The following is an 18,295-nucleotide window of genomic DNA, read 5'->3' on the forward strand; positions in this document are numbered from 1 at the left end:
TTTTAAGGCTAACACCTTCCTACCCCCTGTGCATTTAGTTACCAGAGAGGTGTCTGGAACCCCAGTTCCCTGCCTCTTACCAGGAAGGATTTATTTCCAAACCTATTTTTCTTTCTCCTCTAAATTGTATTTACATTGCTTGTTTTCCTCTTAAACTGTGGAGCCAGCAATGTATAACATATGCCTACGGGGCCCACTCTAATCAGTGTAGAGTGGAAAGGTGAGGACAGCTAACATATATTCAATGGTTATTCCTTGTCAGGCATAGTTGTGAGTGCCTGGCTTCACTGACTCTTAATCCAAACAACACTGTTAGATGTAGGCACATCCTCATTTTACAGCTGAAGAAGCTGAGAGGCACCCCTGACCTGAGTCTACCAGGTGCCTAACATCTATACTATGCTACCTCTGATCATATTGTTTCAGTTATCACATGCCATTTATGAAGCTGAGGATTTGGCTAGATATTTTTAAGTGCAATGGACTCCGCTGCTGTGTTTTAGCATGTGATCCACTCTGACCTTTAGATTCTTTTCTGACTGTTGCACATTGTAACTGGTTATTGGCTGTTTTCTATGAGAACACAGTGTTTCCTCCTGAGGGAATTCCCTGTTTTATTATTCCCATTTTTAAGATGGTAATTTTTATTCTGTTAAAATTTGTCCTGATTTTCTGGGTACATACTTCCCTCGTACCCATCTCAGTTTATACATTCACTCAGCCTGATCTAGATCACGGGTGAAGTTATTCTCAGCTGACACCCCTGAATAGCACCTGGCACACAGAAGGTACTATGGAAGCTGCCTTAATATTGAATAAGCTTTCATGAATACTTTGCGGGTCCCAATTTCAGGTCAGGCAGGAGGAAGAACAGGTTTGAGAATCGACAATGGAACTGCTTCACTGGTGAGTGGGGTTATAGAGGCTTCTGTGTCTCTGATGAGAGACTGGGAATTTTAGGCCTGGAGGCTATACTGAGCAGCTCACAGAGGCCCCACCTTTTTAAGACCTCAGGACATGAGTAGTTACTGCCTTCTCCCAGCAATTCCTATTCAGTGGCTTGGTGGTAGAGATGCCTGTGAGAGAGGTCCTTATACCACCAGGCTGTGCCAGGCCAGGCTGCACTGGGACACCAGCTACTTGGAAGGGTTGGAAGAAGATTGTGAGATTGGTGTTAAAGGGAAGCCTGTGAAGACAGGCAGGAAATGAAAACAGCACAGATGTTATATTAAATAAATGAGCATCTCATTATTGGGCAGCATGTGGGGGAAGGTCTGTGGCCTGGTCTCATGGCACCAAGAAGATGATAGTTATGTCAAGTTGCTCATATTTTCTGCAAGTCTGGTAGCTCGCTTATTCCTGGGAGGGTTGGAGCCGGGGTGGGGGGTGGGGAGTGGGGGGGGCTGGGGGGGTGGGGTGGGGTCATGCTCTCTCGCTAGCTGTAGCCTCAGGTCACATTCTGCGCACTCGTCCCTCCAGGGCCTCCAGCTCAGCCAACACCTCCTTGGGCAGATCCTGGTTGACCTGCTCTGTCAGGTAGCTCCGAATGTCACGAACCTCCTGTTCCCAGAAGTCCTTAGGGAGCGAGAACAGCTGGGTGGTGTCTATGGCTCCCAGGCCGCTGAGATCCAAGGCACCTTCCTTTGGCACCAGCCCAATGGGCGTTTCTCGGGCACTGTCCTCCCCCTCTAGGCGCCGGCAGATCCAGTCTAGCACCCGAGCATTCTCTCCAAAGCCTGGCCACAGGAAGTGGCCTGCCTCGTCGCGCCGGAACCAGTTGACATGGAAGATGCGGGGCAGCCGGGTCCCCTTGAGCCCCTCCATGCTCAGCCAGTGTTCAAGGTAGCGCCCAAAGTTGTAGCCAAAAAAGGGCCGCATGGCAAACGGGTCGTGCATGATGACCTTCCCTGGGGAGGGGAGCAGGATGGGTAAGGAACCTCCCTTCTTACTGGAGAAGAGAAAGGTACCCCGCCTCCAGCCGCAGGAAGCTGTGAAATGTTGGCGGTTCTGGAACATCCTCAAGGCAGGGTGAGGGGAAGGGAATGGGGCAAAGATACACGTGGGAAGGGGTGGGCAGGAGGAAGGTCTGGTTCAGGAAGGGAGAGAAGAGGCAAGCTGGGCACACAGGAGTGGAGCTCACCTTTGTGTTCAGCCGCGGCAGTGGCCTCCGAGCGCATGGCGCTGCCCACAAACACCCCATGGCGCCAGTTGAAGGCCTCATATACCAGGGGGACTCCTGGGACACCAGTGCACATGGTCAAAGGTAGCCCTTATCTTTGTACGATCACTCCATCCCTTCTGGTGATCTTGACTCTTACTCTCTCTCTCCTAGGACCTCAGCTGCCCATTTTCAAACCCCATGCCTCCCCACTCCACCTCGATTTTGCATTCTCCAGGGGGCTGCTCTATAGGCAGATAGCTGTAGTTGGCGATCCAGGTTGAGGCTCTCTGAGCTTTAAGTACAAGAGGGAGGTGGGCCCTGATAGAGAGCCCAACCCTTAACCCAGTTGGCATGGAGCCCCCACGATGTTTACCTTTGGGTCTGCGGCCTCCAAAGATGATGGCGTCAATGGGGACACCCTCAGGGGCCTCCCAGGCTGGGTCTATGATGGGGCACTGGCGAGCCGGGGCACAAAAGCGAGAATTGGGATGTGCACAGGGCTCCTTGTCACCTGGCAGAGCAAATACAAATACTATCACTTCCAAGGGCACGTCCACCCCCAATACACAGAGACATTTGCAGACACTCTTGCGCAGTTTCTTTTTGCCTCATCAGCTCCCCACAACCTCGGGCTGGAGGTTGGTGAGGAGCAGGGAGAAGGGAGCCAGGACGTCTCCCCTGAAGATCAGGTTATTTATCCATAATGGTACTGCTGGCTGAGCTATGGGAGAAGAGAGCGAGAGAGGAATTGGTGTTTAGCAGGACACTAATGTTTATGCCAAGCTACAGCCACTTGGCACTGAGCAGTGCTCAAGGGAATGAGGTTAAATATTGGCATAGGGTTATAATGGAAATTTTCGCCCAGGAACTCTTCTTTTAATTTACGGGATTATTATTTAAATAAACACTCAAACCTAAAGCAAAAACTGAGACAGGTCAGTATTTCAGACAACCGACTTTCTTCTTTGCTATTGTCTGTGTTGTCGCGTTGTTTCTTCAGTTTACAGACAACTGACTTTCCATCAGCAGACGGCGGAAGACAGAATCTCCTGAGCTATGAGAATGCAAACAGGAACTGATTTTAAAGCTAGCGAGGTTTTGGTGGTTTCCCTGGGTCTGCTCAGATCCGGCTGGAGTGACAGGGCTTGAAGAACTCAGACGAGGACATAACCTGGGCAGTCATAACCTGAGGAGCCCCAGGTCATTTGGCCCCTTCAGGTGCCTGGAGAGGAGTTGGGACCGAGTCAGTGGCATATGTATAAAGCACCATCACGGGGGCCCTGAAGGGACACAGTGCTTTCTCTGCCAAAGGTTACTGATTGGACCTGGGGGGCAAGGGAGTCACGGAGCCAGCGCCCCTGCCCCCTCTGCCCCCCAACTCCTGCCTCCACTTTCATGTAAGAACCATCCTTATGCTTCTCTCTTGCACTTTCATCAGCCCCCAGTTGAGGACCTAGCACAAGGTATTATTCTAAGAACTGAAGCTGAGCACAACATGCCCTCGTTACACCCCTGAATCCAGAGGTGGTGAAAGGGTTGGGCAACTAGCCTGTGGCGAAATATGAAAGTTTCTTGGATTTCTCAGTTGGGTGGGGAGGCTAAGGAGGGCTTAATGATGGTGTTAGAGAAAATGAAGGATGATTAAATGAGGGGGGTGACTGCTAAGCCAGCCTGGAAAACTTGAATGTAGGCTTCAGTGACCACAGGCCACCCTCCCCTGCTAGGCTCCTCTTTGCTCCCACCCCTAGGTCTTGGCTGGCGGAATGCCAAAGGCCACTGAAAGCTGAAGGTCCAGAGTGCAGGGCTGGAGGACGGGGCAGGGCTGCAGGGCACAAGGGAGTAATAACAGGGTTGAGAAACTAGCTTCTAGGAGAGGCTAAAGAGCTGGTCTGATTTCGTTCGGAAAGATTGGGGTGTCTGTGTTGGAGGGGCAGGGGAAGGGTGAGGGTAACAATACTGACCTTTAGGCAATGGTTATTACATGGGGAGTCGGGGTGGGGTGAGGGTCCAAGTGGCAGGGGGAGGGGCAGGCTTCTTCCTAATGGGTCAAACTTTATGACTGTGCTTTGAGTCCAATTCTTTCTGTAATAATTTCCAAGACACCCCCCCTTAAAAATATCCAGCTTATATTAATTGAGAATTTACTATGTATTCGGGACTACGTTGAATCCTTTGCATGCATTTTTTTTTTTTTTTTTTTTTTTTTTTTTTTGCGGTATGCGGGCCTCTCACTGTTGTGGCCTCTCCCGTTGCGGAGCACAGGCTCCGGACGCGCAGGCTCAGCGGCCATGGCTCACGGGCCCAGCCGCTCCGCGGCATGTGGGATCTTCCCAGACCGGGGCATGAACCCATGTCCCCTGCACCGGCAGGCGGACTCTCAACCACTGCGCCACCAGGGAAGCCCTGCATGCATTATTTAATTTAACCCTCCAACACCTTATGAGATAGGTACTATGAAAACTACCCCCATTCATGTGATGGGGAAACTGAAGCTCAGGAGGTTAAACGACTCAGCCAGGCCACAAACTGAACGGGGACGTGAACTGAGATCTTGCTTAGGGTTGCATAACTCCCTTTGAGTCCCAGAGGCCCTGGAAGATGGCTGCAGGTTGAGGAAAAGGCTTTTACATCATCAAGGTGCTGAGCCCTGGGGGCTGACTTACACCCCCTCCCTGCCCCATACCAGGTTTCCAGGGTTTGCCCAGCCAGGAGGTCACGGTGACGCCGGGTGGAAGAGGCTGGTCAATGCCCTCCCAGTATACGCCGCCATCGCTGGTCTCAGCCACGTTGGTGAAAAGGGTGTTACTCTGGATTGTGGCCATGGCATTGGGATTGGTGGTGGCAGAGGTGCCGGGGGCCACCCCAAAGAAGCCGTTCTCAGGGTTGATGGCCCGGAGTCGACCTGTCGGGAGGAAATGTGAAAAAACGGAAGGACTGACCAGGAAGAGTCGAGAGGTTCAGCCTCGGAAGGTCCTGCTCAGCCCCTCCGTGCCCCGAGCTGGACCCTAGATCTGAGGGGAAAGGTTTTGCATCTCCAGGGCGGCTGGGCTGCCAGGAGGCATGGGGGAGGGGTGGTTGTTCAGGAGAAGGTTCTCACTGACAAAGTTCATCCTGAGCAGTGGAGGCAGGAATCCTACACTCTGGTAAGAACCAGAACGGCGAGTATGATCCAAGGGCCTCTCACCATCACTGTCAAACCTCATCCAGGCGATGTCATCCCCCACACACTCCACTCTCCAGCCTGGCAGTGCCGGCCGCATCATGGCCAGGTTTGTCTTGCCACAGGCGCTGGGGAAGGCAGCTGCCACATAGCGCTTCTTCCCCGCGGGGTTGGTGATACCCAGGATCTGCCAGGTGGGGAGAGGGAGCAAGGAAGAGGTCACCAGAGGTTAGGCGTGGTCTGCATGGGAAGGACAGCTAGGGGTCAACAGGGAGGACCAATGTTTATTCATGAAACAGGCGCACTGCCTTGCTACAGGGCCTGGGGTGGCAGCAAGGGGAAGCCCCCCCCCCGCCCCCCCCCCGCCACACCGACATTCAGCAGCCTCTGGCCAAAGCTTCGGGCATTTGCACAGAGTCCCTGGCCCGCCAGTTGGGTACCTGGCAGTGGAGAGGCGAGGCTGAGGCTGACTGGCCAGGCCCCACCCTTGGCCTGCCCCCCGAAGCTGCCCAGATCCTCACCAGGCCCCTCACCAGCATGTGCTCCGCCAGCCAGCCCTCATCCCGGGCCAGCCGAGAGGCGATGCGAAGGGCAAAGCACTTCTTGCCCAGCAGGGAGTTGCCACCATAGCCGCTGCCGAAGGAGACGATCTCCCGCTGGTCGGGCACATGGCCAATCAGGGTTTTCTCTGGGTTGCATGGCCACTGGCTCACCGGCTCCCCTGGGGACAATGGGGTCATGGGGCTGCTGGCAGGGGCACCAGGCACTGGGGTGTCAGGGGCCGGAGGGATCAGGGGCTGGCGGGAAAGACACTCGGCAGCAGTGGTGGTGTCAATGGTTGGCTAAGGTCTCCCACCTCGTAATATGCATCAGCTCCCATGCCCTTATTCTTGGATGTGGATAATTCACTCTTCTCAATCTTGAGCAAGCTGCTTTGCCAACGCAGCCTCACCCCCAGCGCACTGCTGCCCTAGCTCTTGGGAATTCAGTATCTCACTCATCAGGATGGGTAGGATGTGGGGTTCCCTCTGAGCACAAGCAGGCCTCTGTGTCCCCCCACCCCGGGCAGAGCAGGCGCTCACCTTGCCCAGTCAGGGGCTGGCCCACGGAGTGCAGACACTTGACAAAGTCGCCATCTCCCAGGGCCTGAAGCACGGGCGTCCCCAGCCGGGTCATAATCCGCGTGCTTGCCACCACATAGGCGGAGTCCGTGAGCTGCACTCCGGTGCGGGACAGTGGGGAGCCCACGGGACCCATGCTGAATGGCAGTACATACATGGTTCGGCCTGTGGAGGAAAACGCCACCTGGCTGAAGGGTTCCAACCTGCTTATTCCTTCAGTGCCCCTGCCTCTGTATCCCTGCCCTGGTTACCTTGCATGCAGCCTGGAAACCTCTCATCCACGGCTTGCTGGAACTCAGCTGGGGACATCCAGTTGCCCAGCTGCCCACGGGCCCCGCCAGCCGGGAGGGGCACCGTGTCCCGTTGAGAAGGAGTTACAATCACCGTCTTGCTCTCTACTCGTGCCACATCCTTGGGGTCTGTGCGGGCCAGCCAGCTGGGGGAGAGCGGATATCAAGAAGATAGTGGTCAGTAGATCTCCCTCATCCCAGACCCACTCTTTCAAGTCCAACTTTGTCTCTAGGTCTTCTGTTGGCCTTATTTTTTCCCATCCATTTGCATCTCAGTTGCTTTCTCCAGATTTCGTCCGAGTCTAAGGGGTAGTTCCCAGCTCCCTAATGGCCTCTGCCCTGGCAAAAACTCCCTGAACTTGTAAGTAAAAAAAAAAAAAAAAAAAAGCAAAGGCTTTTATTTGTATCAGCTTATTCACTTAACATAAAAATACAGACCAATCCCAATAATTCCTGATTGTTTCCTCCAAAGCTCCCATTCTCGCTCATTCCATTGGGATGGTCTACTTAAATTTGATTTCGTCTTGGTAAACCCAAAGTGGCCTCCGTCCCCGCAGCTGCCCCCATCTCGCAGGTCGCTGGGCTCAGGGCTTACCAGTTGTTGTACTTTGGGAGCTTTCGGATGAGTCCCTGCTGTTCCAGCAGGGTTAGTGTGGCCGTGTTTTCCGCCTCGGTCCCATCACAGATGTGGATGTTCTCTGGTTGGCACAGGCGGGCACTGTTTTCCACGAAGTCTCGAACCTTAGCAGGCAGCTGGTCCAGGTCTCCACTCAGTACTCGCAGGGTCTGGATACTGCGCCGTGAGGGCCAGCCCCAGGGGCTCAGCCCACGCCATTTAAGCCTGCAAGAGAAGAAACAGAGAAGTAATGGGCCAGGTGTTCTCGTGGAAGATGGGCAAGTCAAGGGGACAGAAAGCTGGGCTGCTGGGGATGTGCTAAAGTAGGTCTGGGTACAGGCACCATGAAGAGGTCGGAATAGGTAAGGAAGGTGGGTTCAGGCCACGTCTGTCTTGTGGCCTTTATGAGGCTTAGTGAGGGTGTCTCCTGATTAGCAAGGGACAGGTATCACCAAACGAGCATAAAGACACATGCCTGGCTGTGTGGCTGTATGTATAAGGCATGCTGATGTTATTGGAGGCTTAGCTCATGCCCATTTTTTACTATGTCTGGTCAATGTTTAGAAATGAGCAGGTGTCCTATGGCCCAAATGTCAGTAAACTGTGCCCAGTTGACAGCTTCATGTGTCTGGTGTCCTTTTCATTCTCAAGTATAGTTTTTATAAGTCAAAAAGACAGCTGTTTTCATTCTTTTCTTCTGACGTGCATGCTGTACGACTGGGAAAGCCTCAAGCAGAGGACTAGGTCTTCGAGATGGTAAGTCCCAGGTTTCTAGATTTGGGACCTTGCACAGAGAGTGGGTGATTGGATGTCAGGGTCCCAGGCACTGGATCTGCGGTTGCCCACCTGGGCCAACAAGGATTGCATAAAGTGCTACCACTGGGTAGGTATTTTTGAACTGTGTAGAAGGCTTACTGTTGCAGAATGTCACTGGCTGGGGTGCACGCCCCAATTCTTAGAACAGGGTCCCTGGAGTCTGTCTCTTCACACCCGTAGGAGAGGGAAAAGTAAGGTCTTCTCCAGTTGGCCTGGACCCAGGGTGGAGTGACCCAGAGAGAGCAAAGGCCAAGAGAGAGAAGCTGTCCTCCTAATGCCAGGGCCTTGCCCGCCAGAAACTGTGCCCCACACGTCCAGCACCGCATGACCCTGTCCCTCCCTTGGCTCTCTTTCCTAGAGAGCACATGCCTAGAACTTTGGCTCTTGGTCGTGGGGTGGAACATTAGACTGCAGGGTGCTCAGACTCACAGGGAATAAGCCTGGGGAAGGGAGGACGCTCAGACCATGAATGTGGGAGCTGGGTGGCTTCACTGGGCAGGGCAGGGTGGAAACCCAGTGTGGCCCCAGGGGCAGAAGTGGAAGCCTCCTGGAACCTGGTTCTGTTCCCCCTCAGAGAGAAATTTCCCCTGAGCATTAATTTTAAAGGCAGACAGCCTTGGGGAGAACCTGTCTCCATGGGGATGCTGGCTCAGGAAGTCTCCTGGGAAGCTCCCTCCCCCCCCCCCCCCCCCCCCCCCGGCTCCTGAGTAGGACCTTCTCCTTTTCCCCTTCTCCAGAGACCACCCACAAGGGCTGGCCAAGTGGAACCAGCTGTGGGAGAGACAGAGGGTCAGCTCAGACCCTGGGACAAAAGCTGAGAAGGGAGGCTACAGAGGGAAGACAGGAAGCTGTGAAAAGGGGGAGAGGGCAGACAAGCAAGGCCTAGGGGTTCCCGTCCTGGACAGGGGATGAAGCCAGCCAGGTAAGAATGAAGGCACCTCGGCCCCCTCTTCCACCTTGCCTCCCTTCTTTCCCGGGCCCCAGGCCCCTCTGGCTGTGCTAGGCTTCCCGCCAGGTTCGTCTGCCTGGATCCAGTCGCGGGGGAGGCTGGGGAGTGGCTGTTTACCTTCTACCTTCTTTAGGGAGCTCAGAGCTCAGTCCCCAGGGGCTCATGCACCCTTGACCTCCAAGCCCCTACTGCTCCTCACCGCAATCTGGGGCACAAGCGCTACATCTGTAAAGCAAAGGAGGAGACACGGAGACCGGGCCCAGCGAGGACGAGCGAGGAGGGGAAAGGAAGTTCTGAGGGTGGCAGATAGAGACGGTGTGGTCAGGGACCAGCAAAGCGGGGGGTGGGGGTGGGGGTGGGGACGGAAACCGAGAGACCCGGGGCGGCCTCCAGCGAGACGCACGACCCGAGAGGCCGTGGATCCAGACGCACTCGCCACCTGCCCGCCTCCTCCTCCTCGGAGGCGAAACCAGGCGGAGGAGAGCGAGCAGGAGAAGGCAAATAGCAGCCCCGAGGGGGCGAGCGCGGCGGAAGGTGCGGGTCGGCCCCGGACTGGGGGTCACTCACCGCAGGCCGGGGCGGTACACAGCGGCCATGGTACCTGGGCCGGGGCTGCGGGGTGGCCGCGCGAACGGAGCGGAGCCGGGGAGACAAGGAAGGCAGGGAAGGAGGGAGCGCGGCGCAGAGAGCGGGAGCGCAGGCTAGGCAGGAGGCACTTAAAAAGGAGGAGGGCGGGCGAAGGGGCGGGACCCAGCAGGGCCGGCGCGACCCTCTCTCCGCCCGGGGCTCCAGCCCCAGGTCAGCCCAGCCATAGCCCCACCTCCTGCATCTTAGCCCCCAAACCCTTGTCTCCCATTGGAGGATTGGGTCCTCTCCTCGGCTGCCTCCTCCCCGAGGCCCCGCCCCACCCCTACGCCTCGCCCCCTGCACATGATGTAACTTTGAGGACTCTTGCTCCCGGGAGACGGCGACTGGGAGACGTTGGGTGACAGACAAGTTAAGAACAAGGGGAGAGGCCAGGGGCTGGAGCCCACGGGGCGCTGGAAGTCTAGAAGCCGGGGGCTGGGCATTGCCTTTCTCCTTCTTCCCGGGGCTTGGGTACTCTGAGCCCAGGCTCTTCTGTTGTCCAGGGCCCTAATGCCATGGTTCCCTCAGTCCCCAACTCCCAAATCCCTGTTTCTTCTCCCTGTGATGAGGGCTCTTTTCTGCCTTACCATGAAGTGGTGATGTCTCTCCACCCCAGAATCTCTTCTTTGGACCTCTGGCCTGGTCATTCTCTCCACATTCCCCTGGAGAATGCATCTGCCCCACCCAACCACCACCACAAAGTCCTCTGGTAATTTCTCAAGTTATGTCTCCAGCCAGACATCTCTCTTCAGCTTGAGACCACGGGTATCACCCCAAAGGCCATAGCACCTCAAACTCAATGTGGCTATGGTAAGCATTGGCCCAGCATCCACTCCCCCTTTCTGGTAAATAGCACCCCAATGTTCCTTTGGGGAACCACCTCCTCAGTCTGTGTGGTCTTGTGGGTCTCCTACCGGTGGGCTCTCAGCTTGGCCAATTTGTGTGTCCGTCACTCTGGCCACAGCCAGTGGAAATGTTCAGGAATGGGAATGAGGTCTCTTTCTGGGGCTTTTTCTGTCAGCTTTCAACATGAGATCTCCTTCTGCTGGGGTTGCTGGGCTGGTAGAACCTAAACCTGATGCTGCTGGGTGTCAGCTTGGCCCTGCAAAGCAGGAACCTGCCTGAGATGGAAACCAGGCTAGAGGAAGCAGGCTGAGGGATGGAGAGTGACAGATTCCTAATTCCGGGTATAGGAGTCAATAAATTTCTTCTCTTGCTCAAGCTAATTTCAAGTGGACTTCTGCTATTTGCAACAGAAACAGCCCTAATTCTCAGATTTCTCAGAGTTCTGTACTGGAACATAATGGGACAAAAGAGCTGGCCTCCAGCCTTGGGCTTGCTGCTGACCCTCATCTCTTCCACCCAGGCTCCATCCTGGACTCAACCTCATGTGTATGTATTTGGGACTCTTCCCTCCAATCCCTACATCCAAACTTTGTTCATACCCACTCCACTGCAAACAGCTCCTCTTTGGTCACTCTCTGGGCTTAAAGATGTGCACACTGGTGGCATCATGGCCAAGCTATTGAAGGTCATCACCTCTTCTGTGATCCTGCACCTGCTTTCATGGTTCCCTATCTCAGCAAATGGCACCACTATCTAGCCAGTTGCCCTAGAGGAGCCTGAATCAGTCTAGACTATTCCTTTCTTATCGTCCAGTCAGACAGCAGGAACTTTGGATTTGTATTTCACAATTAGCTGTCAAGTCTGTGTCTGTTCCCCCTGGCCACTGCCTTAGTTCAGGGTTTATCTCTCACTTGGCTTCAAACAATAGCTTCCAAGCACCTTGGCATCCCACCTCTCCAAATGCCACCCCCTCTCCCTCCCACCAAGTTATTCTCCAAACTCTGCACATAAGTTCACTTTGGAAAATTAAGAGAGAGGAATATTTATTGTATGGACACCAGGTGCCAGGCTCTGAGCCAGCAGCTTTACATGCATAATCTCATTCAGTTTCACAATAGCCCTATTTTACCGATGTGGACACTGAGGCTTAGAGGTTATGTCATTTCTTCAAAGTCACACAGCTGATCAGCAGGAGAAATGGAATCTGAATCCAAGTCTTTCTGACTCTAACTACCAAGTTTCCCTCCCACACCCCGCGCTACAATCCTATACTGTCTCCTCGATTTGTCCTTAAGGAAAAAATGAGATCATATCACTCTTAGGCTTAAAATTCCTTCAAGGCTTCCTACTACATGGCAACCGATGTCCTTCATAATCTGGTTCCCATTTATCCAATGGTATCACCCCCACCTCCCTACTTGCTGCCTTCTGTCCTATATACCAAACTCTGCAGTTCCCAGAGCACTTCTGTGAACCTTTCTGCCCTTCAGATTTAAATTAAACATCGCCTTCTGTGCGAAGGTCAATGTGCCCCTTAGAATTAACATCTGTCTCATCTATGTTGGTTCAATACTGTGTACATACCTATATTTTTGAATTAATCACACTTTATTGTAGCAGTTTTTGTATCTCCGTAATCCTCACTGGAGTGTTAGCTACTTGAGAAAAGGACCCAAATTTCATTTTATTTTTAAAATATTTATTTATTTAATTTTGGCTGCGTCGGGTCTTAGTTGCAGCATGTGGACTCTTTGTTGTGGTGAGCAGGATTCTCTTTAGTTGTGGCACACAGGCTCCAGAGCGTGTGGGCTCTGTAGTTGCGGCATGCAGGCTCACTAGTTGTGGCACAAGGACTTAGTTGCCCCACGGCACGTGGGATCTTAGTTCCCCGATCGACCTGGGATCGAATCCACATCCCCTGCATTGGAAGGCAGATTCTTAACCACTGGACCACCAGGGAAGTTCCAAAAGGACCCAAATTTTAGTCTTCTTTTTATTCTAGCTCCTAGAAGAATCTGGCCCATAATAATTAGGCACTTAATCAACACTGGTGGAGTGAAAGAATGAATTAATCCCACATTTCTAATCTCCCCCCATTCTTCCTTAACTTTAGGCAGACTGAACAAGGGGCTCCCTTGAGCGTTTCCTTATCCGATTCCCCTTATGTGCCTCACAGTTTTGCTCGGTTCTCTAGCCCTCCTCCTAGCCTGGTCCACCAGCTGGCCTAGTGTCTGCGGCCACCACCAGGGGGCAGGGTGTGACCAGCCTTGCCTTGGTCTGCGTTTTCTGATCTCCAGGGCCCTCTGGATCAGCCCTTGGATGTCTCACAGACCCGCTGCAATGGATGCTGGGGAGTGTGGCCCAGATCCCCCCCTTCAGGGTCACGGCATTCATTTAAACTTAGCAGGACCCCGTGGAGCCCTCCCAGGTACAAATCCTTTTTGTGTCCCCGGTTTCTTAGTTGTAGGAAAAAGGCTTCAGCCTCATAGACCTTCCCCAAAGGGCAGATTCAAACAGTTACTAATCAGGGAGGGGAGGTAAGGCAGAAACAGAGGAGGAACAGTCAAAAAACGATAGTGCAGCGATAAAGCAGGGCCCTGGTTCCTCCTCAAGGGATATCCATAACAATATCTTTGAGCTCTTCTGCAGGAACTAACGCCCCCACCCAGGTGGAGAATGGTAACTTCATGCTGAGCACAAGATCCTTGGAACACTGCCCTGTTATCTCACCACCAACCAGTCAGAAGAAAAGTCACATACCCTGCAGCTCCCACCCCAGATTTTGCCTATAAAGACTCCCAGAAAACCACTGGGAAGTTTGGGGTTTCTGAGCACAAGCCACCCTTTCTCCTTGATTGGCCCTGCAATAAACCTTTCTCTACTCCAAACTCCAACATTTCAGTTTGTTTGGCCTCACTGTGCGTTGTTGGGCACACGAACTTGTGTTCAGTAACAGGGGCAGAGTGTGACCAGTTTTGCCTTAGTTTGCATTTTGTCCTCCCCAGGGCCTTCTGGGCTCAGCCATTGGACGTCTCACAGACCCCCTGCAGTGGGTGCTGTGGTGTGCTGCCCAGATGCCCCCTTCAGGATCATGTCCCAGCGGCTGAGTGTTGGCTGCTGATGGTGCAAAGCTGAGCACTTCCCTGAGCACCACCTGTGGCTGAAGGGAACTGTCTTGCCAAATGCCCCCTTTCCTGGGGCAGCTGGTATCCAACGACTGGTTGATGCAGGGCTCCAAAGTCCTGGCCCCCTTGCCTCAATTTGGGACACTCTGAAGGTCCAGCCCAGCTCCAGAGCTCCTAGGGGGTCAACTGAAGCCTCTGTTTCAGCTGTAATGCTTTTCAACTCTTCCCGCTGCCCAGTCCCACTTCTCTCACTGACTTGGAAAATCCTCCCAACAAATCACCTGTACACAAGTTTCCATCTCGGAGATTTTTTTGTTTTGGGGGTTTTATTCCAGCTTAAGATATCCCCCCAACTCGACTTGGATAACTGCATTAATCCCCTAATATGACTCTGATTCCATTTTGGCCATCCTCCACCCTAGATCCAAAGTGATCTTTTCAGACACAACCTGATCATTCCACATCCCTGCTGAAAATCCTTTAGTAGCTTCTCATTGCCCTTCGAGTAGAGCCCCCACATCCTAAACTTGGCCTACAAGGCTCTGCATGATCTGGCCCCACCCTCAGCTACTGCCATTCTTCCCACTTTCCTTGGTATCTGCTTTCTGGTTACACTGGGTTTTTTTCAGTTTCATGAATGTGTCTACCTCTTCCCTGCCCAGAGTCTTTGCGTACATTATTCCTGTGGCTTGGAATCTCCATCTTCTCCACACCACCAGGCACGGTCACTTCTTACTCCCCTGACCAGTCTCAGTTTAATGTGACTTCTTAGGCGAGCTGTCCCTGCAATGCTACCCTCTCCCCTGCCCCCACGTTAGATTAGGTCCTCATGAAATAAAGTCTCATAGCCCCCTGCCCTTCTCCTGCATAGCACCCATCTCGTTATGTTAGGGGAACCACTGACCGAAACTGCCCACCCTGGCCAGGCACCACACTAACCCATTTGTATGAGCTGTTTTATGACAGGAGGTCCTGGTAAGGAACATGGAACAAACAAACCATCACCAACCAGAAGAATTTGGGAAAGGTGAAAAGGTGACGCCAGTCCATATGTCCTACCAACCTCCCAGAATCCTCCTAGCTGGAATCCATCTTGGCTGAGTGATGCGTGCACCACCAGGAAGGACCCTGAGTCAGAATGATTGGCCAGAGACAGCCCAGAAACTAATCCCATCACCGTAAAGCTCGAGACTGCGAGCCACGTGGCAGAGCAGTCCTCCTGGGTGCCCTTACCCTCCTGTTCTCCACCCAGGTGCCCCTTCCCAATAAAGTCTCTTGCTTTGTCAGCATGTGTGTCTCCTTGGACAATTCATTTCCAAGTGTTAGACAAGAGCCCATTCTTGGGCCCTGGAAGGGGTCCCTCTTCCTGCAACAGTTTTAATGGTTTTTTTTTTTAAAAAAAAAGATTTTATTTATTTATTGGCTACGTTGGGTCTTCGTTGCTGCACACAGGCTTTCTCTAGTTGTGGGGAGTGGGGGCTACTGTTCTTTGTGGTGTAAGGGCTTCTCATTGAGGTGGCTTCTCTTGTTGCAGAGCACAGGCTCTAGGCACGCAGGTTCAGTAGTTGTGGCGCACGGGCTTAGTTGCTCCAAGGCATGTGGGATCTTCCTGGACCAGGGCTCAAACCCATCCGCTGCATTGGCAAGTGGATTCTTTACCATTGAGCCACCAGGGAAGCTCTAATGGTTTGTTTTTATGTAGGCCCATCCCTAGCATATGTAGGGCCTGGGACAAGAGTACAGATAGAGGCTCACAAACCTTGTGTTTAAATATTTTAAATGTATGACTCAAGCTAACAAACTATTAAATAAAATATATTCTATCCTTCTACCTTGACAAATATACACACAGTGGTCTGGAATTTGGTTCAAATTTGGATTTTGTTTGGAATCCTCAAGATTCCACAGCAGAATGTGGTGGTGTGGAGAGAAACAGCTTTCAGCCTGTGGTCTTCGGGCCCACTTCTTTTCCCACCTCTGACACCATATTCTACTTCTACACCTCATGTGCATGCACGTGGACCTCCTGTCTATATATCCCAATTCTGTACACAGCCTCCGGCAAACAGCCACCCCTTGGCCACCCACTGGGTCTAGAAATGTGTGTACAAGTAGTGTGATCTACCCTCGGGAGGGCAAGCCCAGGAAAGAGGTCCATGTGGGCCCTAGAAGTGGGCTTGAGGATCTTTGGACAAGGAATTCCTAAGTATCTGGAGTGTGGTCCAGAAGGGGTTTGGGGTGTGGGCAGGGGATGCCTGGACCCCTCACTCCAAGGGACACAGCCAGAAGAGGGCCAGAGTGGAGCCTTTCAAAGCACAGGGCCTAGGGCACGGGCCACTCCTGCCTGGGCCTAAGGGCAATAAATTGACTTTTCTCTGGTTCATCAGTCTATAAGCTCCATGAAGACAGGGCTGGTGTCAGTCTGATTTACTGAGGTGTCCCTAATGCCCAGCACAGTGTCTGGTGCGTAGTGGGTGTTTAATCAATATTTGTCCAATGAATGAATATATGAGGTAGACCAGGAAGAGGTTTGAGGATTTGAATCCATTACTGAAGATCTGGATTCCGTAAGCCAGAACTAGAAATGAGAATGGGTGGTACGGGGCTGCAAAAATGGGGGTGCAGACAAAGGAGAATGGAATCCTGGATTACTGACTCTGTCTCCCATCCTCTCCTTCCTCTTTGTTTTCTACCCCACTTCTCCAGGCCCTTTACCTGCCTGGCCCTCTCTCCCCATGATCCAGCATCCCTCTGTCCATATCCTTTGACCTTTTTGTCCTTTGTCCATTGCTCTTTCTCTATGGCCTGACCATCTATCTGTCTGTTCTTCTGTATTTGTTTCTAGTTCTCGGTCCCCAATCTTCTTTTTTTTTTTTTTTTAATTTATTTAATTTTATTTTTGGCTGCGTTGCGTCTTCATTGCTGTACGCGGGCTTTGCCTGGTTGCGACGAGTGGGGGCTACTTTTCGTTGTGGTGTGCCGGCTTCTCATTGCAGTGGCTTCTCTTATTGCAGAGCACAGTCTAGGTGCGTGGGCTTCAGTAGCTGTGGCACGTGGGCTCAGTAGTTGTGGCTCATGGGCTCCAGAGCGCAGGCTCAGTAGTGGTGGCGCATGGGCTTCGTTACTCTGCAGCATGTGGGATCTTCCTGGGCCAGGGCTCGAACCCATGTCCCCTGTATTGGCAAGCGGATTCTTAACCACTGCGCCACCAGGGAAGCCCTCGGTCCCCAATCTTACTTTCCTCTCTCCCTTCTTCTACCACTTTTGCTCTTCTAGTCACTTGTTCTCATCACCTCTTACTCCCTCTTGATCCCCTTCCAGAAGCTTTCTTCTCTCTCTTAGTTCTCCGTGGGCCTTTGCCCATCTCTTCCATGTGCCTATGTCCCTCTGTCTCCCTCAATCCAGATTCCTGGGGAGCCCCTGACTAGTTCTGCCCTCTCTCCCAGGTCTACACCTACAGCCTCCTTAGCTAAGTCTTCTTGCCTCCCTTCCTCTGGTTTGTCCTTCACAGAGTCCACCTGGTTTCAACTTTTTCATCCCCATTTCTCTGTCCCCAAATGTCCTTGAGCCAGTCAGTCTCAGCCTGCGTCCCCCCGCTGCCAGGAAAACCCATGAACCACTTCCTGGGTCCTCACTGACCAACGTGCTTCTCCTCTCTGTGTCCTTGGTCCTTTCCCCTGGTCCAGCCCTCACCCCTCAGACTCCTTTCCCTGGTCAGTGGTGCCTGGTCTGAGCCCTGAGTGGCTCAACTCGCCTGAGCTTGTTTAGTCTGACTCCTTCAGCCCATTAGCAGCTTAGCCCTCCCACCTCTCCTCTGAGCGCTCCAGTAAACAAGAGGATCAGCGCAGACCTGACAGCTGCTGGGGGGCAAGTGTCTGGCGAGACCAGACCAGGCCTGCAAAAGGGGCTGCAGTCAACACTTGCTATTCCTTCTGCACCAAGGAAATTCTGAGGTCTCTTTCCTGGGTATTTACCTTAGAACCACATTCCGTGCGCATGTGTTGGCCTCTGGTCTCCATGGTCCCCATTCCCATTTCGTGGCCTTGTTCCTAGGCCTTGGGCTTTTCAATTCTTTTGCAAAAACAGCACTAGATTCAGGCAATCACACCGAGAAGCCTTTCCACTTGAATGATGACAGTGGTCTCTGCTCTATAAAATGGAGGCCAAGTGCGGGAAGAGAGATGTCCTCTGATGTTGGTCTTCTTATATGTGTGTAGAGAGCATGGTAGGAGAGACCAAACACACACATACACACACACCAAAGGAATCTGAGTTGACTATAGGCACTCTGTAGATCAGGGGTTCTCAAACTTCAGCGTTCATCAAAATTACCTGGAGAGCTTATTAAAACATAGATTTCTTTTGGTCCCATCCCCAGAGTGTCTGATTCAGTAAGTTTGAGGTGAGGCTAGAGAATTGCATTTCTAGCAAGTTCCCAGGTGGTGCTGCTGGTCTGGGGACCCCGGGCTGAGAACCACTGTCTTAGATCATCTGAATCTACCAGCTCTTTACCTAACATCTAAGGCTGGGACCAGGTTAATTTTTATCATTGATCCTTGGGGCTGATGGACCCCCAGGTCTCTC

The 18,295-nt window shown here is 52.8% G+C and overlaps 1 protein-coding gene across 1 annotated transcript; it reads right to left on the minus strand.

The window, feature by feature from the left end:
- Window positions 1–1,226: 1,226 nt before the first annotated feature.
- PCK2 (phosphoenolpyruvate carboxykinase 2, mitochondrial) lies at window positions 1,227–9,883 on the minus strand. The gene is made up of 10 exons (XM_065871116.1): window positions 9,681–9,883; window positions 7,328–7,573; window positions 6,694–6,878; window positions 6,404–6,607; window positions 5,855–6,042; window positions 5,346–5,508; window positions 4,845–5,063; window positions 2,535–2,672; window positions 2,141–2,236; window positions 1,227–1,907 (listed from the first exon to the last, which is right to left on the minus strand). Exons 1-10 carry the CDS (start codon window positions 9,707–9,709, stop codon window positions 1,453–1,455), a joined length of 1,923 nt encoding a protein of 640 aa, XP_065727188.1. The 5' UTR covers window positions 9,710–9,883; the 3' UTR covers window positions 1,227–1,452.
- Between the last annotated feature and the right edge of the window lie 8,412 nt (window positions 9,884–18,295).

Source organism: Phocoena phocoena, chromosome 2 (genome assembly GCF_963924675.1).
Source record: "Phocoena phocoena chromosome 2, mPhoPho1.1, whole genome shotgun sequence".
In the NCBI taxonomy this organism is placed as follows: Eukaryota; Metazoa; Chordata; class Mammalia; order Artiodactyla; family Phocoenidae; genus Phocoena; species Phocoena phocoena.